Source organism: Thermobia domestica, chromosome 7 (assembly GCF_964235325.1).
Source record: "Thermobia domestica chromosome 7, izTheDome1.hap1.1, whole genome shotgun sequence".
Lineage (NCBI taxonomy): Eukaryota > Metazoa > Arthropoda > Insecta > Zygentoma > Lepismatidae > Thermobia > Thermobia domestica.
Window position 1 is genome coordinate 150,488,639 of NC_137460.1, and position 26,972 is coordinate 150,515,610.

A 26,972-nucleotide genomic window follows, 5' to 3' on the forward strand; every position below is an offset into this window, starting at 1 on the left:
TACTTTTTGTCTTATCTTGGTGTCAGGAATCACCTCCCAAACGTTGTCGGTGTTGTTTTGAAACACCCTGTATATAAGACGTATATAATTTTCACCAATAACTTTGGAGCTTTGATTCTAATGATGAGCTTCTTCGTTGCTGAGTGGTTAGCGTTCGCGTCTTTGACTTGGGAAATCTACGTTCGATTCCCTATGGGAGCTCATTTAGTTCGGATTCTATGTTAAGCTGTGGGCCTATGCTTATGCGTATAGGTTTACTGCTGAAAGAGACGCTAAACTGAAAATCAAATTAAATTAATTCTAATGATAACTTATTTTATTCTAATTTTTATTAACCATTTTACACATTATTCCCTTTCATTTATTTCTAAAAATTACAATGTAAACATACAATCTCACTAACAGTAGCTTTTCTATATTAGTAACTAACTGAAACGCTCGTTCTTTGAATCCCTCCTTCCTTGGATACGCAAGAACGTCTATTTTTGGCATAATTTTTTAAACTCCTCTACTCACTTAAGATATACCCTTTACTCAAAGTAGCATGATATATATTTTGATTGGGCTAAGCATTACCTATATTCCAAAATAGATTTCAAACACATCAGCCATTTTCCCGTGATACGACCATATACAACTGATAACATCGATTTTCATGTGACGAAAAAAAAAATTAAAAATGAACCCCTTCTTCTACTTAAAAGGGAAAATTTCAAAAATGCTGGTACACGTGTCTGTTTATTTTTAATCAGGAATTTATATACCGAGTTTCATGTTCCTAACTAGACTAAAGAGTCATGAAATACTCGCACAAATTATAGCCCCCATGCTCCCCTTTAAGATACTTATTTTAATTAAATAACATTATAAAATCCCAGTTCGAGATAGGTGATAACAATATTACAAAATTCATTTCAAACGGTTCAACGTTGTGTCGTGCTTTGGTGACTCATAAGTTCAGTTTCATTTTAATATATTACATATTATTATTATTATTATTATTATTATTATTATTATTATTATTATTATTATTATTATTATTATTATTATTATTATTATTATTAAAGTATTCTACCTGTTGGCAGGTTTTGAAACTAATGAAGGTTTTGTTTTTTAAAAAAAAACTTTTTAGTTTAGGTTTTCACCTAGAATTGTTTCTTGCTAGTTTCTCTCTTCAGCTTCCTTTCTTAACTCTCAATATTTTCTTCTATTTGTCAAATCATCGATTAATTTTCTTCTTCTCTCTATTTCTCGCTTTCCTTCCATCTTTTCCGTCTATAGTGGTACGAACAAGAAAGTTTTATCACATGACGTGTCCAATCCAATTCATCTTCCTGCGAAGGATCTAGAAGCATCTTCTTCTCTCCTATTCTTTTTAAAACATTTTCGTTTATTATTTTTTCATCTTCCTCCAACACCAAATTTTGAAGTTCTCTAAATATTTCTTATTTAATTTCTATTATTATTATTATTATTATTATTATTATTATTATTATTATTATTATTATTATTATTATTATTATTATTATTATTATTATTATTATTATTATGGGTCGTTGATAATAACATTTACAACCTGTCGTAAGTAGGCTGTCGTACATATATCGACAAGTAACTATATGAAGTGTGAACGCGAAATATAAGCAAGGGAAGTAGTCAGGTGAAACCAGTTAGGAAGAAGATCGTACTTTTGTAGATCAGTAATTTCTAACTGCCCAAAGTATAAGGTAGGAGCATGGTTTTCCAAACTAAGAAAACCAGAAAGAAACACAATGAGGAAAGAAAATGAGTGGGCGACATAGAAAAGTAAGTGTCGGCAGTGAACCACGCTGTTATGGATCCACGAGTGGTACGCCTCAAAAGCCATCTCTACTACGCTATCAATGTTCTTCTTTTATCTGTCACTACAGGTTATCAGTGTCAGGTTACCGGACAACTTCTTTCTCTCTCCGTGTGGTTGACTGTAAAAGGGAAGCAGCAAACTATCACGGTACAGTGCATTTAGTTACAAATTACTATTCTAGATCCTAAGCAGGGGAGCATCCATAGGGTGGTCCACCAAGTCCGGATTCCCCCATTAAAAAAAAAAAAAATCTTAATTCAACATACATTTGTACATTTTCTTAATAAATCTATACTTGTTTAGTTAACAGGGAAATTATTGAAGTACGTAGCATGAAAAAATTGATCTTACTCTTCATCTGTACTGCTTCTTTTATATATATATATATATATATATATATATATATATATATATATATATATATATATATATATATATATAAAAATTAGTGCCATCATTTTTTTTCTGAAAATATAGATATGCGTCTTTTCTCGTCTTTTCGGGTGCAGAATAATACCCGTTCAATATTACATAGACGTAGTGATTTGTAGTATTGATCCCTTTCCACCTAAAATTTCTGGGTGCGCTTCTGATCCTAGGGCATAAGAATTGAAATGTCATGTTTTCAAATTGTTGACAGGGCAATGCGTAGATATTACAAAAATGAGATGAATAACGGATATAGAAATCTTTGCAATAGATACAATACGTATAAAAGAAGAAGCGATTTGATTTCTTGATTACATGTTCAATGTCCATTTTGATCATTATGTTATTGTGTAAGTTATGGACTTACAATTTGATATGAAATGATGAAATACTGGAAAAAGTTATGAAAACAAAAGCAGTAATAGGTATATTAAGAGCCCACTTACCTAGCATTGTTAGTGCGATCCAAAGATGCCTATTTTAATTTAACCCCAGTTAATTCTGTTAAAATTCTTCGAATATTCTAACAATATTCATTATTCAGACAACGAATAATTACTGGAACAATTGTTAGAATATCGAATAATCATTCGAATATTAAAAACAAATATTCGGATATTCGAATAAGGGCACAAAAATATTCGAATAATTTTAATTAACAGCACTAAACCCTACTCAACCTCAAAGGATCATTTCGACCTCACGATCACTCAATCTCACTCTCACAACACCATTTCAACATCATACTCACTCCGTGAGGTGGAGGTCAGATGAGCATGAGTTTCAAACTTATGAGCTCCGACCTCATAAGTTCAGGCACCTTTAGTGTGAACACTAATTTAATAAAGTTGCAGGTAGGGTTTATTTTATTTTATTTCAATATAATTAGCATGCTACATTTCATATATGATCCCTTATTCTATAGAATCTTTAAACGTTTATGTGCATTGAATCAAACAAATAGCAATGTCATATGTACACCACGTAATGGAGTTTGGTTTGTATAGTATAATATATTTTTTTTTTCATTTAATATTGAAACTGGAAGTGGTAATATATTTCTACCGCTTCCGCATTTAAAAGAGAGATTAGAATGGAGATGGAATATATTCTTGATATGTTTAATAGCTCGCAGTAAATCGTTTCTCGCTATCTATTTCCGTTTTTACTCTGCAGCGATCAACGTTAAAACCAGAAGTGGTTGATTTCTTAACCGTTTGAATAGAGAGTTAAGAGAGAAGATTGATTTTTAAAAACTGATTCTCTCTGTATATTATCGTTTTAGCTTTATGTGGATGAATATTGAAACTGAAAGTTGTGTTGAATTTTCTGTCACTTCCGGTCTTTGTATAAAATTAAGGATAGAGACGAAATACATTCTTGTGTCGGTTAATCAATTGCAGGAAACAGTTTCTTGCTATTTTTTAACATTTATGCTCTGTAGTGATCAAGGTTAAAACCGGAATCAGTTGATTTCTACCACTTCCGATTTGAACATTACATCCATCAACCAAATCAATTCCTAACTTTTGACCCTGTACAGTCAACGACAAAAGTTCTTTCCGTTTGGTAAAATTTATTTTGGGAATAACGGTGGCATGGCTGGAACATACAGAAAATTACATTCTTTTTAATTTATACTCCAATATTGTCCTTCCATTCTGAAGTTATTTACAAAACTAATTTCTTCAAACGGAAAGAACTTTAGTCGCTGACTGTACATCCTGGCCATATTAATGGTAATTCATCAAATAGTTCTTGAGACTTTTTGTGTCCCAGACAGAAGAGCTCACGACAGGCAGGATAAATAAATAAATAAATAAAATGGTTGGTAAACCGAACTATCTCGTTAATTATTGTAAATGATTGTTGTAGACACTGCTTGTAAACAAGGTATTACAAGTGCTGTTAGTTTTTTTTTTTTTATTAGAGTAATAATAATACCTGGGTATAATCGACAAAAATTTTAGTAGTGTAAAATAATTAAAAAGTAATGAACATAGAAAGGAGTGAAGTAAATAAATAGAAATCACTTACTATTACATAGAAAACACTATAAATAGAAATCACTTACTTAGTAAATAAATAGAGGCATACTTTGAAACTGTACTAATCACGTTTTCCGACCATTTAGTGTGTCTTGTATGTGTACTTACATGCCAGACACTAAGTGGTCGGAAAACACAAACGTTTCGGAGTACAGCATATGCTCTACTATTTATACTCATATGCAAGCCTATATGTAATGTATACTCATGTACGTGAATGTTTTGCATGTGAGTTGTTTTTGAGGTCCTCGTGCGCTCTTTGCAGTTATACTAACAAACAAAGAGGTAAAGTGAAAGTGTGTAGTTTCTTCGGATGGTGACAATTGCCTTGAGCTCTCTTCCTCCGATGTCTTCAGAAGATATATCTTTATCCCCATTTGACTCTGTAGCAGACCTTGCTCCTCATTTGACATTTTTCCTGCCATTCTCTACGTCTGTCTGTCTCCTACACAATGGAAACAATACAAAAGGGGAAAAAAATACACATACACATACTGAAATATACATTATATAAAGAAGACGAACTGCTTCCTGTAGGCGTTTATCCTTTTATTCTTGTTGTAAAGGGTTTGCAAAGTTGCGTGTCACTGGCATTAGAATAATAACGAGAAACAGCTGTAAAGGTCATGAATGCGGTCAGTGAATGTTTCTTTTGTGTAAATGGTGTTAGATATGCACTCTGCTATCACATGTATGTGTTGTTATATTATTGTTGAATTCATAGTTACAAATTATTTACTTTTTGTTTGTGTGTGGTATTCCGTGTTTGTACAACTTGGCTGCAAAATATTGCACACGGAACATTGCACGTATTATTAAACACAAAAATTAGAGAAAATAAACTCTGAGAATCACACGATTTCATGTGTGAAATATGCATAAAAATGTTTTCAAGTAATAAAGACTATATATCATTTTCCTATAGGCAACCAACGTATCTTTGCTATTGTGAAAGTTGCACAAAAGCTAGGAATTGTTATAGCTGTTAAACGGGATATGGATAGCCACCGTTAAAATTCAGTTACCCTTGAAGATGTTGGCAGATTGACTTTATTAACGAACTCAGCCGAGCTATTCGCTCTAGCTATTTTCTGCTAGAAGCAAAATTCAAAAATTAAATTTTATTGAAGAGTTATTTTGTGGAGTAACGGACGGACGGACGAATTAGCAGTACAATATTAACTTCCATTAGCGCAATCCTAATAAGTCCTAAGGAAGGTATGTCCGATGAGAAGTTTTCCAAGTTTTGAACAAATCATAGGGTCTATCTCCTAAACTATTGCATATCTCGATGTTAATTTAACTATTAAAATAGAAAATGTCATTCGCTCCAATCACTATTGCTTCTGTCTTTCTTTTTAACATTTATTTTTTTTATCCCATGCCAACTGAAATACTCGTTCTCCGTGAGAATAAGATTATTGAAAATATTTGAAATTATATATATGTAGTAGTCACGGAATTGCACTTCGCAAACTCGAGAACACAAAATGATTTCTGCTGCGGAGTAGCCATTTTAAACATATGACGGTTACCAAGCAAAACAGAAGACAACTGATATCTAGCGGCTATTAATATAAACTAGATATAAAATATCCATCATCCTTAAAATATTATTTGAATGGAAATGAAATGAAAAAATCCAGATCGAGCCAAGTACTAATTATGTTCAAAAATTCATTTGAAATGGTGTAGCCATTTTGTTTTCAAACAAAAAATCCCTTCTGCCCTTTGAACATGTATTCCAATCAATCTGTAGTGATAAAAACTCAGGAGAACTACAGTGCTAACTATCTTCAAAAACGGTTTAATCGTTTCTTCACATTCTCCATTTTATGAAGCGCGAAGTTAAAATATTACAGGACGACATTCAAAAATCCAGCCACCGATAAGTTCCTTCAGATTTCTTCCATGGATATCAGAGAGCATTTTTGAATTTTACGCTTGGTTTGCCATTTGTTTTCTGGAGGAATCATAGTTGAATCAGTTGTTGGGTCTTGATTGCATCTGCTATCAAATATTCGCGCTCATTCTTTTTCATTTCATCACTTATTTGCTGAATTTTCTTTCCTTAATGAACTGCAAAGGTAGTTCTTTTCTTAAATATATACAACGCATATGACCCTGGAACTCCTCAGTGCCGGAAGTTGCCGGTATTTTAAATATGCCTATATGAAGATTTATCCCTTTCCCTCCTAGAAGGGAATTTTTAAAAGGCTGGGATATATATATCCACTTAGTTTTAATAATGAGTGTATATACCAAGTTCTATTTTTTAACTTGAGGGACTCGTGACATACTATATTTTTCCCTTAAATTTTAACCCCCTTATGGGTAGACAGTTTAATGAAAATGTATTATACAAACCCAGTTTGAGGTAGACACTAACAATGTTCAAAAATCTTATTTCAAACGGTTCAGCCATTTTTTTCTATGAGTGATCACAACAAGATCAGTTTTAATCTTATTTTTATAGAGTCTTCAGGTTTTCCTTAAGTTTCTAACATCATGTTACAGATATCGCAACAAGAGCCATATCACCTATAAACCATACCTTCCTTCTCGTACTGAAATATCATCTTCCCTATGTACATTCTTCTTCACTATTTCCTATAAGTATAAAACAACATTCCTGTCGAACTAGTTAAATAACAGTACAATCACAGTACAATTTTCTCCATCATTTCTTCTATTCTAACTCTTGCTTTGTGATTCATTGTAAGTTCAATCATGAACAAGATATACACACATTGAAGTAAAAAAAACAGTATATGGTAAATATATATGTACATTTACCTCGTTCGCTATCCTTCTGTTTTTTCTTCTAAACTTTTTCCAGTTATCGGAGTCGGCTTTTCGGTTCGCTGTACTCTATCCTTTTTTTTTTTTTTTAATGTGTCATATCTATTAGTGCACCATATCGTTCTCCACACAATCTCTCCACTATAAACCAATTTAATATAATATCTCCATAAAGTCAAACAGCGATTTGATAGAAGTTTCTAATAAGTCTGATTTTTACATTTCAACTCAATCGTTTATTAAGCTTCCTTCAACATTTTCCAGTTCACTCTGTTGTAAATCTAGATTAATGAATACAACACACATTTTGTTTCAGCATATCTGATTAATCACTTTTCATAAGCCAATAACATACAGTATATTCTGCTCTTACTCTTCCTAAAGTCAAACTAAGTGTAGAAATCGGGATAGAACATTATACAGGAACTGAGCAGTTATGTATTTATTAAGACAAGTCATTTAAGTTTTCTATAACATAAATGCACTCTAGTCTTGTTATGACGTCAAGAACGTAGGTTCTTGATAGAGATAAGCATATATTGTGAGTTAAATTTTGAATAATAACATATCAAAATATTCGAAGAATTCAATCAAATAAACAAGTAATTGGGTTAAATTCGGAATAACAGCATTCGAATATTCCATCAATTTACTCAAATAAGTAACTGGTTAAACTGAGAATAACAACATATGCTAACAATTTATTCAAGTAAAGAAGTAATTGGGTTTAAATTTCGAATAACAGCATATTCGATTATTCCGACAATTTATTCAAATATACAAGTAATTGGATTAAATTTCGAATAATAACATGTGCGAACAATTTATTCAAATAAACAAGTAATTGTGTTAAATTTTCAAATAATAGCCTACACACACACACATACACAATATTCAACTATAAAAAATCCGACTATATTTTACTATTTTCTGTATGCTATTTGTGCTTGGAAGGTTATATTACGCTTTGCGCTTCCACCTCGATTGTTGATTTGATATCAGTGATGTGATTTGTTACTGCAGGTTGAAGAAAGGAATGCTTCACGTATATCACTAATCTATCTAGTCTAGAACAACAGGATTTTAAGTACTCTTCATATACATATGTATATAAAGTTGAGTTCTAATGCATGAAAAGAGACTTCATTTCTTTCATCATAATGTCAGACACTTAATCAGATCTGAAAGCTTGCTCCCTAGAGATTTAGGTCCTGTTTTTACCTGTCATATTGATAATGCCTGCCAATAATGCAGAAGTATTTTTAAAAAAAAAAATCATCCTACTCCACCCATTTGCAATGTGTACACATAAATAAATCATGTGGAATTTTGAATGCAGGACACACACACACACACACACACACATATATATATATATATATATATATATATATATATATATATATATATATATATATATATATATATATATATATATATATATATATATATATATATATATATATATATATATATATATATATATATATATATATATATATATATAAAATATATACTGTATACATACATACATATTTATATATTATTTGCTGTTCTTCTTCCGAGCAAGTAGTCTAAATGGAATCAAGGCCATATCACTATCCAGGTGCACTTCCCTTCCTTAGGGCAATATCGCATTAGCATACACATTGATGGTCTTTTTACATTTGTGCACATCAATATTTTATATACTCCACACATACAAGACGCTTACTTATCCATTTAAGTACTTCATTTTAGTATTATTACGGAACAAAATTTAGCTTTAAATTATTGTACGATAAGGTTTGAAAGATATATATATATATATATATATATATATATATATATATATATATATATATATATATATATATATATATATATATATATTTACTAAAGCTGGTGGTACTAAATTCTGATATATATTACCATTTTATTTGTAAAGTTTCTCGGAGTGAAAGTGTAAAAGTACGAATACTTTCACAGGACAAAAATTTTCAAATGGAACTAGGAACTGTGAATGGTACTCTGATTTTAGACTAAATCCGAGTGTATAATAGGAATGCCAGTGTCCAGTGGATAGGTTCTTATTTAGTCTAATGTTTTGCTCTCACGTTTTTTATTTACGCAATACAGATTCGATTTCTGATAGGCGGATGATACATAATTCTTGCTGCACTTAGGAAGATATAGTTGAATTAAGCGTGCCTCATCGTTTTACCTAAATAAGTTATGGCAGACAAAAGTTAAGATTTGTGTCCAGCATTTTAGATGAAATAAAGATTCTTGTTTCGCCTAATTATCCTTACGCGTAAAGTTACTGACAATATGAGGATCGCGAAATTAAATTGCAGGGAAAGAAATTACGAAAGAAATTTTCTTGTAAGCGAGAAATTGAGTAGTGATGAGCAAATGCAAGACCAAGACCAAGACCCGGGCGGTCATGGTCTTGGTCTTGGTCTTGGTCTTGCACATCTAGTCTTGGTCTTGGTCTTGAATTGGAACCTTTGATCTTGGTCTTGGTCTTGGTCTTGCACACCCAGTCTTGGTCTTGGTCTTGCTGCAAGAGTATTGCAAGTCTTGCTTTTAAGAAACCTTATGCTTTTCATACGTAAATTTTACTCTGGATAAATTCTACAATGCGCTAATAGTAACGGAAATACAATGTATGTTTCTAAATTAAATATAGTTTACCTTCGTGTACGTATGATGATAGTATACACAGGGCCGGCGAGAGGGGAGGGCAGGAGGGGCCAGAGCCCTGGGGCCCATGGCCCCAAAGGGGGCCCGACGGCCGAGGATAAAGAATTACTAAATGTTGTATATTCTTACTCAGTTCGCTTGCAATAAGTGCGCTCTTTGGGTAACAATTTTTGTATACTGTGGTCTTGCAAAGAAATGGCAGGTGACCAGATCCAAGAAAAAGCAGCTGCACTAGTCCAGCGATACCCAAAAGATTTAGGAGATGATCTTTCTGATGCACTGCATAGCCTGAAATTGATATATTCGGCCAATTTTGGTGAAAAAACGCTTTTACCATGGAATCTCCTAAATAACATCAAAACTTTGAATCTAGAAACTTTATTTCCAAATCTGACAGTGACCCTTCGTATATTCGCCACAATCCCTGCTACCGTTGCTAGTGCAGAGCGCTCTTTCTCTCTGTTAAATAGAGTAAAAAATGTTTTACGCTCTACAATGTGTCAAGACAGATTATCAAGCTTAGGCTTGCTGGCAGTGGAGACAGAACTTGTCAAGTGTACCAACCTGGATGCTATCATTGATGAATTCGCCCTGAAAAAGGCCAGAAAGGGAATTTTGTTGTAACTATACGTAGAAAAGGATACATTGTAACTGTAACAGTTGTCTAGTAGTAATACATATAATAAATTTCTCCTACAGACAATTACTATTAATATCACATTATTAATCACACTATAGTTAATTTGAGCAACATTTCATTGAAATAACTAAATTAGGCCTAATGCCTCATCTCTCTAGTTAAGAAAGACTAACTACATTGCTTACTTCTATATAATTATATATAGCAACAATTTGTGCAAAGATATTCATAGTACAGGGTAGATTGGATGGTTGAGAACATTTACTTTCTCAACTTTTATTAACTATTTAATACGTTCTTTTTGTATTTACTTCATACATTAGTTTGTCTTGAGCATTTGATTGAGCACTGGGGGAGAACTTTTGCTATTACAAATTGATAAGTTACTTTTTTCTATATTTTGAAACCATTGTATTAAATATATAACTTTTTATTCATTTTAGTTTTGAAGCCTTCAAAAATCTTAGAACCAACAAGTATAGGGTCTAAACAAAATCATAAATAGTGAATTAGAGTTTTTTTTTTTTTTTTTTTCAGCGAACAGTGAACATAGGCTAGGTTCAGAATTCTTATTAATCACTTATTTGGAGATATAGCTATACTGTTTAACATGCAAATTAAACGCATTAATGGTCTAATAAAGAGTTCAAAATAAGCCTTAATGTTCATTTTAGTTTACCTCCGTCCAAAGTGGTAAGTACGTAAAAAGTTTAAAGGGAACATGTAAGGGGCCCGGGATTGCTCAGCCCCGGGGCCCGCGACCGCTCTCACCGGCCCTGAGTATACAACATAGGTGATAACCTTTATTATTATTTTCAACGGGTCCGCACGCTTCACTACTTACAAGATAAATTACAACGTTTCGTAATCTTTTTATACTTTTTAACATATTTAATAATCTACTGGTTCCCAAATTGGGGATACGCATGAAAGAAAATCAAGACGGCACAGATTACTGAAATACCACAAATTGCTAAATTATTTTTACACTCTAAAAGCGTCAGATATATATAATCTCTCTAATCTTTGTATTGAACAAATTTCCAATTAAATATTGAGATTTTGTTTTACTGATTCCAATATATACTCTATGGAACAGAAACATGGACATTACGCAAAAGCGATGAAAAAAATATTTTAAGCTTTCGATAAAAGGAGAGAATTAGCTGGGTTGAACGGAAAACGAATGAGGTGTTAGAAATAGTAGCAGTAGGGGAGAAAAGAAGAATTTTAGTTGTAATTAAGAGGAGGAAAAGGAACTGGTTGGGACATTGGCTGAAGATTATTGAGGGACATGCTAGAGAATATGGTAGAAGGAAAGAGAGGGAGGGGGTAAAGGAGACTGTAGTTGAAAGAAGGTATTAAAACAGAAAATTGCTACGTCAAGACGAAGAGACTAGCTGAGGACCACCATATGTCGAAGCTTCTGAGTTGCAATAAGTGACCTGCCAATAATGGCAGAATAGCTATGATGATGATATGTTAGCAATATTGGCCAAAAAAGAGAAAGAAAAATTAAAATAATAACGATAATAATCAAACCTCTTAATATTTTAGTATAACTTGAATAAAAACTTAAAACGACTCAACTGTCTATGTCTTTTGTGTAAACTCAACTTATACAAGAGCTTCTTTGTGGCTAAACGGTTAGCGTATGCGCCTTTGGCGTGGGAGACCCGGGTTCGATTCCCGGCAGGAGCTCATGTGGTTCGGATTTCACGTTAGTCAGTAGGTCCCGTCTCATATAGCCTCGCTGCTGAAAAGGACGTTAAACTCAAAATCACCTCACCTCACCTCAACTCATACAAATACTTTCGACCTATATTAGAAATACAAAAACACAGCATGAAACTCCAAGTTATTTGAAATAACTGTACAAAATCACTCTCACTTGTGAATATGGATTGTTTATTGTTGTATAATGTTATATCGCTGAATCCTCGTGGGCCATATACCTGAGGAGGCTAAGTCATATTGATAAACAATTATTCAACGTATAAGCACCCGTCCATGAAATCAAACTTACGGTCACATACACAAGTTTTTGTCAATATCATGAAAATGTTATTTCGATATTAATTTTTTGAGCACACATTAAAAATTTTTAACGGATGCTTGATCCTTGGAGCCAAGGCCATACCCATGTAGTCGGCACCTATAGTATACTGAATTGCCGATGTTCAATACTACATTTCTCTTTAGTTTTAGAAGAATACCACTAATATGTTTTGAAATGATGTAATATCTAGTTTTACGTGTCATGATTATGCATCAAGGCTGAGAGAGATGGTGATGATGAGAAATGAATTAAATGGTGAAATGAAGAAAGCAGGAGGAAACGGGAAAACCCCGAGAAAACCTACACACACGGTCAATACCCCCCAAGAGCTCACATGGTGCAAGCTGGGATCGAACCAGGGACCCCAACACCAAAGATGAACGCTCTACCACTGAGCCGGTACTTGTGCAAGACTCTTGCGCAAGAGCCTTGGTCTTGGTCTTGGTCTTGCACCTCTTGGTCTTGGTCTTGGTCTTGCATCGGGATTCCTGGTCTTGGTCATTGTCTTGATCTTGCATGCAAGACTCTTGCAAAAACTGCAAGACAAGACTCTTGCGCTCATCACTAGAATTGAGACATCAATATTTTGTGGAAAGTTCAACCTGTATCAGCTAAATAAAATGAAATGTTTTTGTACTTTTACTTTCGATCGCCGATAAGATATAAGGAAGTATGGTAGAAAAAAGTCGAATTTAGATTTCAAACGATTTACATGTTTCATCTTCGATACTTATATACAAAAAAAAAGTTATTTTTTCGACGTCTGTTCGTTCTGATGTACACTTACCTACTGATCATACCGTTCAACGTATCTGAACCAGATTTTACACTTAAGTATTTAATGAGTCTTTCCAGAGAAATTTTTCGAATTTTCTTCCTACTCCCAAAAATAAGAATAAAAAAAGTGCTTTCTCAAAAACGGCTCTAACAATTTTATTTTTCGTAAATCAATATTTCCTTAACAACCCCATATTAGCTGTTTCTCTGAAAAAGATCTAGAAGGGATAATTTACTCTTGAAGGTTAGTTTTTCTTGTACAGTTTTCTAGAAAAGAATGACAGACAGTTTTATCTTCATATTTCATAAGTAAATGTTTAACTAATAAATCTGCAATATTGTTATTTGTTAGTGAAATTACAAAGAATAGAAAAAAATGTATTCACTATTTTTTATTAATAAATTCACAGAGGGTAACTTCTTTTAGAAGTTTTCGCGGACGATTTTCTCAAAAATGACAATCAATTTTGTTCATATTTCATAAATATGATAAATGTTTCATTACCAAATCTACAATATGGTATAAATAATTTTTCACATACAAAAAGAAAAAAATTACAAGGGGTACTTCGTTTGGGATAAGATTTCTTAGATATCAAGCTCCCCGAAAACTCTTATTATAATTTTGTTTATATTTCGTAAATATTTTTTCCGTATCAATTACAATATGATACAGTGGCGTATATTGATTTGATGGCTTGGGCTACGATTAACCTTTATAGCACCTGTACGTTAATAATAATTTATAATTTAGTTTTTTCCATGTTAATATACAGTCTTCAAAACAAGAGAAAAGCTTAAAACACACTTTCCTTTTATCAGTTAGATCAATATGGTTTGTTCTTCACTAGAAAGATTTATTATCTTATTAGTATTACGGAAACACAATCGTACATTTCTACCTTCATTTACTGAATGAAATGTCCCTACATTTTGCTTTGGATATGGTGTAACTCAATTCACCAGAATAAATATAAGTTATGCGTGAAATAAAGAATGATGAAATAGGTGATTAACCTACGAAGGACCCTGTGTGTAAGAGCCTTCGCAACGAAATCCAAGCCAACTATTGAAAAATACTGTAAAACAAAATTTGCGTTCCGTTGACGCAAACCGGTACGGAACGAGGCTCAAGATGTCCGAGACAATTCCCAACGACTCCATTTTTTTTTTTTTTTTTTTTTTTTTTTTTTTTTTGTCATTACTTGTATATCTTTCCTTTACTTTTCGCGCACACCCAAGAGACCGATTACTTTTGTAGGCAACTAGTGCTACCTGGCAGTCCATTCGTACTCTGTGGAGGTGGAGCGAAGGAGAATGCGCTCACAACTACACAAAGAGAGTGGTTTCTACTGCTTTGTCAAATCGAAGATCTCTTAAAGAAACGAGATAGACTCCGTGCAAAGAAGCTACTGGATGTTCCTAAATACATACAGTTCTCAGAAACTTGTATCATTGAAAAAAGATACTAAAGTATAAAATTATCAATATAAATTAGTTTTTTATTATAATAACTTTATTTTGTAATATTCTAGGGCTAACGCCAGTAGCCTACAAAATACGCCATTGGTATGATATGATCCAAGTTTAGAAGCTAGAGCGAGAAAATGTAGTACGGTAGCCCCTACACTTCATTTAATGAAGCATACTTTTATTTCCCATCAAAATCATCAACAGCAAAAAATGTTTGAACGTTGCTTACTCTCTTATATATAGTTAGGAATAATAATAATAATAATAAAAGATCGTTCTTGAGGGGCTAAAAAAAATAAAAGTTGAGCCTTCCCTTAAAATTGAAAGCTGCTTGTTTCTCCATTGAGCTTTAAGAAAAAAATAACTTAGAGAAAATTGTAATTTCCCCGAGCTACGCAAATTTGATTGCCAGTCATTTTACCTTAGGCAAAACAAAGTTTATTGTTTTGCCTACAGATAAAATGCCAGACACACGAATCTTACCATTAATCTTGTCATAAGTGTATAAGATAATTGATTGGATGAAGCGAGGGAACCTCGTTGCGTATCCTATAATCTATTCTCTCTCTAAGATCAATATATTACATTTATATAGAAACCAATGGTAAGTATATATATATAGAAACATGACTCACAATGTGAACAACAAAAGTATTTTAATTCACAATTTAATTTCTTCTATAACACTTTTCCTATGAGAACTATTCCTTACTATTGCTGTACAATGCAGTTTTATTGCTGTTACAACAGGCCTACTTGCAAATTTCGTTAACTATGATATTGGTTACTTCAAAATTAGTACAAGAAGGCTGAAGTATGCCTACCATAAAAAGCATGAATTATTGTAATTACTATAAAAAATATGAGCTCATAAATACATAAGAAGTGTGTTTTTCGCCTTTCATATTAGGAAATTACCCGTTTTAAATATTTTCTGAGTAAATGTTCAAAAGTGGTTGGATTTCTGTCAAAACTAGAATTTTCACACGTAGCATAAACTGTAGACAATTATTTAGAACAATATAAAGCCAGAGGTAATGAATGGAACGATGTGTGACAACCGGTTCGTTCTGCCGCAGATGAACAGCTCCAAGAAAACATGTCCATCTATAATACTTAACATGGTGCTGCTTTCTGCTAAACTCACTTGACTAGATTCGTAATCAATGCGAAGTGGGTCTTCTTTCTTTCGCGTGCAACACGTGGTTGTTTCAACAAAATAAAAGAAAAAAAGAAACAAAAAATCATGCATGAAGTTCTGTAGGTGTTCCTTCACATTGAGGTGCACCGGAAACTTCCTACAGATGATATGTGTAGTTGTTGAGTTTTGGTACGAAGGAGTGCTTTCGTACGTATATGTGAATTGTCTACTGTGAATGACACTTAAACGGATTTGTGTCGGTTTGTGGCGTAGTTCCGTAATCAGCTGTCTTGGAGGCGAAATAGTACGGTGAGAAACGATCTATACTGTGAGACTTAGTCTTGGATAACAGTCCATGCACCGAATTTAAGCCCTAGTTGTTGTTCATAGCTCTGTCCTTCACTGGATTAGGGATTATTAATTAGGCTTATGGGCTTTCGGCACCTATGGCCATATTAGCCCGTCACGTATGAAGTACGAGGTCCCTTGGTGATCACACTATACGGGGAAAGGGAAGGAAGAAAGGATTGGAGAAGGAAGCGGCTTGGGACCTGTATGTTAGATACAATCCCGGCATTTTTGTGGTGCGAATGAGGAAAACCCAGGAAAACCTCATTGAGAATGGCTGATCTTAAAAAAAACTTATACACTTTTTTGACTGAGTGCAAGAACTTTTGAATATGAAAACAAATAAAATTAAAAGGGAATAACCGCGAAGATAATCTCACTTTGATACAGTGTAAGAAATAAAATCTTGGACAATTTTTATTTATAATATATATATATATATATATATATATATATATATATATATATATATATATATATATATATATATAATATGTGTGTGTGTGTGTGTGTGTGTGTTGTAACACTATTCAGGACTGCTCGTACCGTTTCTTATTTTAAGTACAGTTTCCAATTAGATTAATGTGTCCATTAATCATATTTACTTTGTATTTTGAATAGAACATTAAATTTTCTCTGAACTCCTGAAGAAGCTAGTGATACGTACCCTGAGTATTTCTCTCTAAAATCCAATTCCTGGTCCAAATCTTTCTATTCTTTGTTTCTATTCATTTCCTTAATAGCACAATATTCATAGCATCTGCACTTAAAGGCATGACTTTAGATAGATTCATTCTGTTCAAACAACTTGAGTAAAGTGGAAAATAACCGCGTGCTCAAACAACGGGCAAGAGGAAGAACGAAAAGTGACAGCGTCTTTTTCTTTTCCTTTTACGCTATGGACCAGGTTGCAGACGGAAATTCATATTTTACGGACCGAAAATTACGTCAGTGTATGCTCGCCTTAAGGCTTATTTCTTTGTTTTACCCCATGTATGGCTTCTTTTTGGTGCATTGAATGAAAGCATTGTTTTAAATTTCTTTTACGGTTATTTTAACAGTACAAGAGATCAGAGTGCCTTTATGAGATATTCAAGTTTATGTATGCGTCATGAAATCCTAGATGCACAGTTCTTGCATATATGGTATTCCTATATAACTGTTCCTCTATTGCAGCTTGCAATTACCTGTTCGCCGTGTCCCTTTTTGAGCCACAGGATAAAGAAACTGGCCCTCTTACTCCTGTTTAATTGGGTTAGGGAAAAAGGGTTAGAATCTGTCTTCGGGCAGAATATTCAGACAAACAGACTAGCGCTTACTTACGTACGAAATGAGCAACATAGTAGTAACAAAATCTTCAACTTCCTTATTTCCACTCTTCTGATAAAATCAATGTTATACTTCGCATTTCAGGACAAATATGGATGCAGTAACAAATATTAGAAAATCGTTTATTCGAGAAGAGGGGGGGAGGTCCACTTTAACTCTGTAATTCAAGTTAATTAAGATTTTAATAGTTATTTAATATTTCGTTTATTTTTATTGATTTTTGAAAATAAAATACCATGCTAGTGCATTCGTATATAATTATTTTAAAACAAATTTTTGTAAGATTTAACTTCACCAATATGTATATATTCATTTCATGAATATTAAAGAGATAAACTAGGGATGACCAAAAATTTACGGAATCCGGATTTGGATTTCGGAAAAATCCGAAATTTAGAACATTTCGTAATTCAGAAAACTTCCGGGATTTTTCCGACATCGGAATTTTTCCGAATTCCGGAATTTTTCGACTTTAGTTTCCGGATTCCGGAAAGTAAAATTCCGGAATTGGCCATCCGTAAGATAAGCTCACTGAAAGAAAGAAAAAGCTGTCCCGCTTCAGTTCTGACAGACGTATACTAAAGTTTTTATGTAAAGAAACTTGTTAGGATCTGAATGCAGTTAACTAATATAAATGTTTTGCCTCTTATGTATTAATGAAGGAAGCGCAAGCTAAGGCATTAAGATTTTTTTTTTAAATCTCAGTGTCAGGAAATACGATATATGGTATAGTCACGTAATGAAAACTATAAGAGTGAAAAAAATGAACGTTTCTTGTGCATTTTTTTAAACATTAATGTTTTGTTTCCTCTTTTATCTTTCAGGTGACCGGTGGCTCGTGTCTTGCTTGGGGGTATTGTACCTGAGCAAGGGCCTCTTTTACAGGGTAGTTCCAGCCGATCAAACGTTCTCAGGCGACCAGTATACAGGCGTGTTTAGGTTTCGCCTGTGGTGGTGCGGAGAATGGGTGGAGGTGCTCGTGGACGATCGACTGCCCACGGTCCATGGAAAGCTGGCTTTCCTACAGGCACAACACTCCGACCAGTTTTGGCCAGGACTTTTAGAAAAAGCTTACGCGAAGTAAGTACGGCTTCTGTTAGTCTTCTTGTTTTGAATTTATCAACATAAAGTGGAGGTCATCTACCCGAAAGTTATTTAAACAATCGTTTCGTGAAAAATAATATTACATAAGAATTTACTGAAAATGAGAGTATGTTTATATTTGAATTTAATTATTATTCTATGTATGTTAAAGGAGACACTAAATTGAAATGGATGATATTGGGAAATATTTAATGGCGCAAGATATATAAAGAGACGTAAGGTTAAATTCAGATATTTCTCTCATTGGAAATTTCTATTAAATATAATAATACGACCTACCATACAGACTCATATGTAAAAATGAGTGGACATATAGATTTAGTCAGAATGCGAGCATCTCTGATCTTAAAGAATACCAGAACATCCGGAAAAAAAAATCTGGACATCAATTGCGTTTCGATATCATGTTCTTGGCAGAGACATCACATTTCCTTAAGTTGAAGATGAATTTATAGTACAAGCGAAAAGTGGAAAAAACAAATAAGAAAGCACGGAACGGAACGGAGTAAATTCGAATTTGCGAATACTGTAGAGATAACGAGTACGTTTGACTCATATCTACTTGTTCAAAATGACTGTCACGATAGCATGAAACGTATTTGCATGAAGTATACTTTTTTTCAGTTTTATTTTCGTACATATTGCCATCGAACTAAATATGAACTATGCAAATGGTAGATTCAAGTGTTGATTTGAAAGTAACCTAAATGACAGGCGGATTGTTTGTTGACAATATAGATTTTTTTTTTTAATTTCCCCCGTCATTGCTCCTGTTATTTGCACCAGGAGTAGCACACTCTTATGATACTATAAAGCACGATAGATGATTACTTATGTATAATTACGAGAGAGCGTGTTTTCATGTAAAACAATCTTACGTGGGACAATCGTTGTAACAAGCCACTCCTGTATGGTAACCAGATTGTGTAACTGAAAACCTGGCATGTTCATTTTTTGATTCTTCCCTCCGAAAGAAAGTAAGTGTAAGTGATGTCCTAGGATTTACAATTTGTATTTGTAAAATCTCGAATTTAAGTCCCGGCTCAAGAAACTTGAGTTCTTCCATTAGCTTCTAAGTCAATTAAGGGATTTAGTCAATATGTAAAAGTTTTAGATTCTTGACATACTGCATGATGCTAAAGTGATCCTAAATGCTAGGAAAGTTTTGTGTATAAACATCACAGGTGAAGGAACACATCCCCCGTCCTTCCAGGAAGTGATTGTCATTTGTCCACCAAAGTTAACTTCCAGCAGTGCCAACCTTCAACTCACTGTCCTGAAAAGTTGATGATTTAGACTTCAGTAGAGAAGATGGATGCAGGAACATTTTATTTACTTGGGGAAATTTTAGCGAAAGTTGGGTAAGGGAGAACAATAATGACAGAAGAAGACAGTTAAAGTAGAGGTAAAGAAACTAGGTGATACGTTATTTGACCTGTACGAAGTCAGACCGAACTAACTTAATTTCTTTCCGTGCTCTGAAAAATCAGCCCTTACGAAAATAGTGAGTACTTGTCACGAACTATTGTCCTGGGTTAATGGACTTCACGTGACTATGATGTCAATTTGTACACTTAAACAAATGACAGTAGTATCATTGAGTGTAAATTTGTTTTCCTGTTTTACGTTATGAAATAACAACAACAACAACAAAAAAAAAAAAAACTAATATTTTCGTATCGAAGAGTATACCAGACGAAGTCACCCTTCCGGTATCTTACATGGTACAAAATTTCAGCGTCTTTTATCTGCTGGTTTAAAAGTTATAAACGGTATATGAAGATAAATTGTCCACCCTATATACATAATATAATAAACTAGTGAAGGATAGAGATGAAGTTTTCGTGTTGCAGCAACAAGTGGCACTGAATGTTTGTCAATCCGAAACTCACAGCCAATCGTTCCGTTAAGGACGGATATAGTATATAAACACACGTGGACGGAGAGGGCGAGTGTGGTTCGTAAACCTAATTTCCGTTTAATTTGTCAAATGTCATTCAATACCTAGTCATAAGCTTGGATGGTTCTTAGGATGTCTATATTTTCGCCTCTGTAAAAAGACTGATAGGCGTCCATTGAAGGGTAAATTTCTACATAACTCTCTGGACCAGAGATTTCTATATCGTTTACATGAATTTTTCTAATTTGAGCCTAGTTTCGATCTTCCGGACTCCAGTCTGGAGACACATATACTGTGAAAATTACCGCCGTATGCCGGAAAAGGATAACCCTGATAAAAGCTATTCTGGATTTCTCTCAGGTTGAAGAAATTTCAGATTTATAGAAACATGGTGGTTCGTTCGAGGAAGTATGTCCTACATATGGAAGTAGCTTCCAAACGTTATGTTGTCAGAAAGGATGAGATGATGATATTATTTCTTTCTTTACACTTAAGACCTTAAAGATCATTTTAGTACAAATGACTTTGCTTGTTTCCTGTTATGTTTTATTTACAACTAGTTAAAAAAAAACGAATATCAGATGTCTATTAATGTTTTTCAGTCAACGAATAAAGCGTTTAGATGATATCCATTGTGTACTGTTGCAATTAGAACATGTTTGCTACATTTTGACATTGGCCATAAATACATGACTTGCGGGGAAAGTTGAAAAAGAAAGAAAAAAAAAAAGATTCTTAGAAGTGTTTATACTACATAAAACCGGTAGCATATCCTCGTTTTCATTCTGATGTATTTAGTGCACATTCTTCTGCTTGTTGCGCCTGTCAAGATTATGTGTGGTGCTTTAATATCAACCGATCTTGCAGGTTGCCTTGTGACACCACTTAAATATATATACCAAACATTCTACACTTTAATATTTGAAATTGAATGATTGATTTCTATTTATGATACGTCTTTTGTTAGTAGACCTACAGGTTAAAGTGAGATCTGAACACTGAAGTGCAACGGATACTCTACCCAGGAACGTAGCCAGCCCAAAAATGTAGGGAGGCCCGGTAGAAGTTAGGGGGGCCCGACCCAACCATATTATAGTTCATTTGCAAGCCTACCGTGAAAATTTTAGGGGGGCAGTCAAAATTTAGGAGTGAAAATTTTAGGGGGGCAGTCAAAATTTAGGAGGGGCCTGGCCCACCCTAGTCCCCCTGTGGATACGAGACTGACTCTACCACTGCAAATCGACCTTGGGATCTCGTTCACCAAAGAAACGCTCTCTAAACCACTAGATTTTGGAAGACGCTATAGTGATTACAAAGAGTCGTGAAGCTTGACCTAGATTTCCTAATTTCAGCGCCCAATAGAACGGGAGGGCGTGTCCCGATCGACAACCCCCATACATGCAATTTTCCCAGTGTCGTCTCTCGCGCTACCCAGAGAATATCTCCTGAGAGCACATTGTTGTCGCATTGATACTAAGTTTCGTGTTGTTTATTATTGTCGTTAGCGTCTAATTCGAATAATTGTTAGTGTTCGTGTTATAGTTCTATAAATGTTGTTTTTTGACGCTCGTTCGCCATGTATTTTAAGTGTGGCAACATTGTTGGTGCATTTTTCTGCTGATTCACGTTTTCTGAAGTGTGCGTTCGGAAGGCAGCTCCACGAATTGTACCGAATTCTTCCGATGGGTCACACGTGAGGCAAAGCAGTTCAAGATTGGTGTAGAGCCCAGCCTTCATGAGTCGCCGCGGTCATTGTAGCGTTGCCCACGATACGAGAAATGTCTCGAGTCCCGTGAGAAACACTGGTTCACCGAAGCCTTAGATCTCAAATACTGGTTTTGTGTTATGTGATTCATAAATATAAAAACTGCACTTGATTAAGTAATTGTATGAACATAATGAAGAACATTTTTAAACATTAAAACGATACGTTTGCACAATTTCTTTTTAAATATCAATTATACTTATCATGAATCAGTGTAATTTGACAACAATAAAATGCCAGAATGATTGTCAGTTACTCAATGTAATTTTATCTTAATAGCCAACAATAGATGTTTCTCCGTTTCTAGAATTCATTTGCCAATAACGATAGATTAAATAGAACCATATAAATACAGTTCGTGATAAATTTACAAAAGGAGACGAGACTAGAAAATATTTCCCGTCTCGTCTCGTCTCAAGGGCAACTTAATAACAGAAAATAAAAATGAACAAAGCAATTAAAGCTCTCGTGTCGCGTGCTTTTCTCATTATTTTTTTCTTTTGTAAACTAAAAAGTGGGTGTCACATAAACCAAAGCAGTTGTCAGACGACATCTGGAGTCAAAGAGGAATAAGCTTCCAACTGAGTGAAAGAACGTGCCTAGATTAAAATGAGCACATTCTCAGCAGTGAAAAGACATTAATCAAAAAACAACTCATGCCAAATGCTTAAATGGTCATTTGCAATGGACTTTTAAGTCTCTTTTGATTAACTCATTCGTACGTACACTAGCTTGATAGTTTTTTTCTGTTCAAGCCCTTTTTGCTGAAGTTTTGCCACAAATGAGATGGGTTTTTGAAATAAATTTTATAGGAAAATTCATGTAAGGATCCATGCAGTTGCATGTAGATTCTCCCCCTTCAGACCGAAGTGCTGGCCCTCCCAGCGATGTATTAATTAAGTAGTTCAAACGTATGAAGTCGCCTGGGGGTATGTCTGGATTGTAATAAGGATGCAATAATACTTTCGAGTGAAAACCAGTAAGAAGAGAGCAGCTGCTGTCACTATTAAGAAACGAAAAAGGGCTATTCAGACAGCTGGTTTATGGTTGACTTAGATTTAAAAGTCTGGTTTCAAGTGCAGAAAATATCATAACATTGCGAGTGCTTTCTTTCTTCTTCTTCTTCTTCTTTTTTTTGTTGTGCTAGCGAAAAGAAAACAGCAAAATTTGGTCAATATATTTGCTAATACTATAATTATTAGTTCTAATAGAAAATGAGAATATATTAGTACTTTTTTTCATAAAGTTCTGTATTTTTTTTAATAAAGAACTACGAAAATTGTAAGCCCTGTATCCTAATAGTGATATATCTCTAAAATCATACGAAGGTGGAAAAAATATTTAAAAAAAATAGCTGTAGAAGGAAAATCCAGAAATAAAGATAAAAGAGCTAATTGCACAGGAATTGCAAACTGATGTATTGAGATTGAAGCTGGAAATTGAATTATATAAATAGGATTACCTCCTTTCTTCTGTAGATGTGTTCGCTTTATCTTTCATTTTCATACTAGATTATTATTTAAAGAAAAAATTAGACACAAGAAGATTGTATTTCTAGTAATTATGCCTTTCTGAGTGCGAGTGCACTTTCCCTCCCCTTCGTTGTTTATGATGGGGTAACACACTTAAAATTGTGGCTTTTAAGGTATGTTCTTTCTGGAGAAAGGAAAGCGACAAATGTTGCCATTGCATGGGGCGGCAAATTACCTAGGTCATTAGGCCCTGCCCAACATTAAAGCTCAGGAAAGGTTTTTGCCAGTGAGATGGCTGTTAGTGAGCGGTCAGCACACCAGTTCTCATCACTTCCGGCTTGATTAAAGCATACGTTATTATCACTTCATTATTACATGACGCATAGTTACGTTATGTTCCGTGACAAAATGAGATAGTCATTATTTTATGACATTCTTTCTTTTCTTTTTGTGTTCTTCTTTTTTTTTATCTATATATATAAAAGAGAACGTACAAATCCTTTGTTCCCTCATCACGCTAATACGGCTGAACCAATTTCTTTTATTTTTGGGGGGTTATTAGGATTTGGACCCTAGATGGTTTTTATCATATCACTTTAATTTTTAATTACCAGTGTCTTGAGATAATTGACCATTCAAGTGTCCATAACGTACAAATCCTTTGTTAGTTCATCATAGGTATAAAAATAAACGTATTTATATGCAACCCGCATGACCGTGTCACTCGGCGGGTTAACATAAATGACAGGCGCTATAATGTTAACATTTACTGCAATCTACTATGGTTTTTATCATATCACTTGAAAGCGAAAAAGTAAAAATTATCTAAGTAACAAAGTTTATTGCGTTCCGGGGTGACCGCAGCGAAGCGGGGCGGGTTAACATAAATGACAGGCGATATAATGTTAACATTTAGTGCAATCTTCTATGGTTTTTATCATATCACTTGAAAGCGAAAAAGTAAAAATTATCTAAGTAACAAAGTTTATTGCGTTCCGGGGTGACCGCAGCGAAGCGGGGTGAACGCTGCTAGTCTTATATATAAAAGAGAACGTACAAAATCCTTTGTTCCCTCATCACGCTAATACGGCTGAACCAATTTCTTTTATTTTTGGGGGGTTATTAGGATTTGGACCCTAGATGGTTTTTATCATATCACTTTAATTTTTAATTACCAGTGTCTTGAGATAATTGACCATTCAAGTGTCCATAACGTACAAATCCTTTGTTATTAGTTCATCATAGGTAAAAATAAACGTATTTATATGCAACCCGCATGACCGTGTCACTCGGCGGGTTAACATAAATGACAGGCGATATACAGCGGAAAATAGCTTGAATCTTCTGTTTAAAATTTTTTAATTGATTTGCTTATTTTTACAGACACTTTTACAATATGCCAGCACCGGGATGACCGCAGCGAAGCGGGGCGGGTTAACATAAATGACAGGCGATATAATGTTAAGATTTACTGCAATCTTCTATGGTTTTTATCATATCACTTGAAAGCGAAAAAGTAAAAATTATCTAAGTAACAACGTTTATTGCGTTCCGGGGTGACCGCAGCGAAGCGGGGTGAACGCTGCTAGTTTAATATAAACATTGGGTATTTCTGTGCTTCATAATAATCATGTCATCATAAACCATTTCAAATAAGCACTTGGTGGGCTATCAGATATAAAGTATTTTTTTCTTTTATTTTAAACAGGAAATTCAGCCTACATAGACATATATTTATGTAAAGGTATCTAAATGGTTGATTGTTGATTTCTCAGTCAGCCGGATATCTCTTGGTTGAAAGATCAAGTTATTTAATTGCTATAGCTCATAATGACATTGACGTTGAATTAATTGACACATTACTTTAACATCATGCGTTTCATGTTCACTAATTATTTTAGTGTTTCCAGATTTAACTGGTTTATATTATATCAAGTCAACTGACAGCGTTCTGAATAAGGACGAAACGTGTCTCTTTTTTTTTTCTACTGAAGTGTGTGTACTCTCAATGTTTATCAAACGACTTTATGACTTCAGTAGAGATCTTTTCTTGACATTGCTTTTTGTGTGTTTCTCTTATGTATAGTTATATTTAAAAACCCTAGTCAACCACAGGCGGATGTAACCCCGCAGTTTTCTGAATAACAAAAATAATTTAAGGTATTATTTACATATTTTTGAAAGTTTATAGTAAACTCTTGATATACCTATCATATTCTGGGATCTGGCTGTCCCCCAGTTTTTACTTTCTAGATCCGCCACTGTAGTCAGCCATCTCTTTTGACAACCCCACGTATGTTTTGATACTTTAGCCTAAGATAGAAATTCAAACAACCATGGATTGAAATTCATTTTCGTTTGATATGTGAGGGTCATCCAGAAAACAAAGATCATTATACAAAATGAAAAACACGATATTTATTGGAATAAACTATTCTGCTGCATACCTGAAGCTTCCCTCACTGCTCTACATAATCACAATCTTCATTTATACATTTGCGGTATCTGTTCACGAGCTTCAGAATTCCCATGTTATACTCTTCCGCTGCAATTTCATTAAGTCAGGTGGTTCATTAAAATACAGGAAGGATTTTCAAAGTGAGACGTGTGACTGGTTTTCTGAACGCCACTTGCATTTCAGTTAACATTTTTCTATCATTAATTTCTACCACTTCCAGTTCGAATAGAAGATTAAGAAGGGAGAGGGAACCTATTCTTGGGACACTCAATCCACATTAAAATCTACATCTTGCTACCTGTAGTCATACTTCCTGTGATAACTATGGCAGACGGACGACCATAACCGATCATGTTTATGAATTGCAAAATTTTTAGTTTGGAAATCTAAAAATAAAATACTTTTAGCTTTTCAAACAAACAGTAAGTATAGTAGTGGATTGAAATTGAAAACTTCAATTTCCTTAAATGTCTCGAACTATTTTGTTGATATTTCATAAACCTCACTAAGCAGTTTGTGTCACTTTTCTTTGGCAACATCCACTAAAGTAAGTTCAATTTAGAAAAAGCTCTTATTTTGGTAACGATTTATTCGAATCTTATAACTGTAATAACATCAAGTTGAGCGAGGAAATTGTACAGCTACCTTTATTCTTCCTTCGATATCGATTGCATTCGCTTTACTGAAATCCTATTCCAC

The 26,972-nt window shown here is 34.0% G+C and overlaps 1 protein-coding gene across 1 annotated transcript in view; it reads left to right on the top strand.

The window, feature by feature from the left end:
- The window catches only part of CalpC (calpain C), a 254,196-nt gene that overhangs the window by 136,669 nt on the left and 90,555 nt on the right, over nt 1–26,972 (top strand). The window contains exon 4 of the mRNA XM_081765418.1: nt 18,399–18,654. Within this exon, the coding sequence (XP_081621544.1) occupies nt 18,399–18,654 (256 nt within the window). The remainder of the gene's footprint in view (nt 1–18,398; nt 18,655–26,972) is intronic.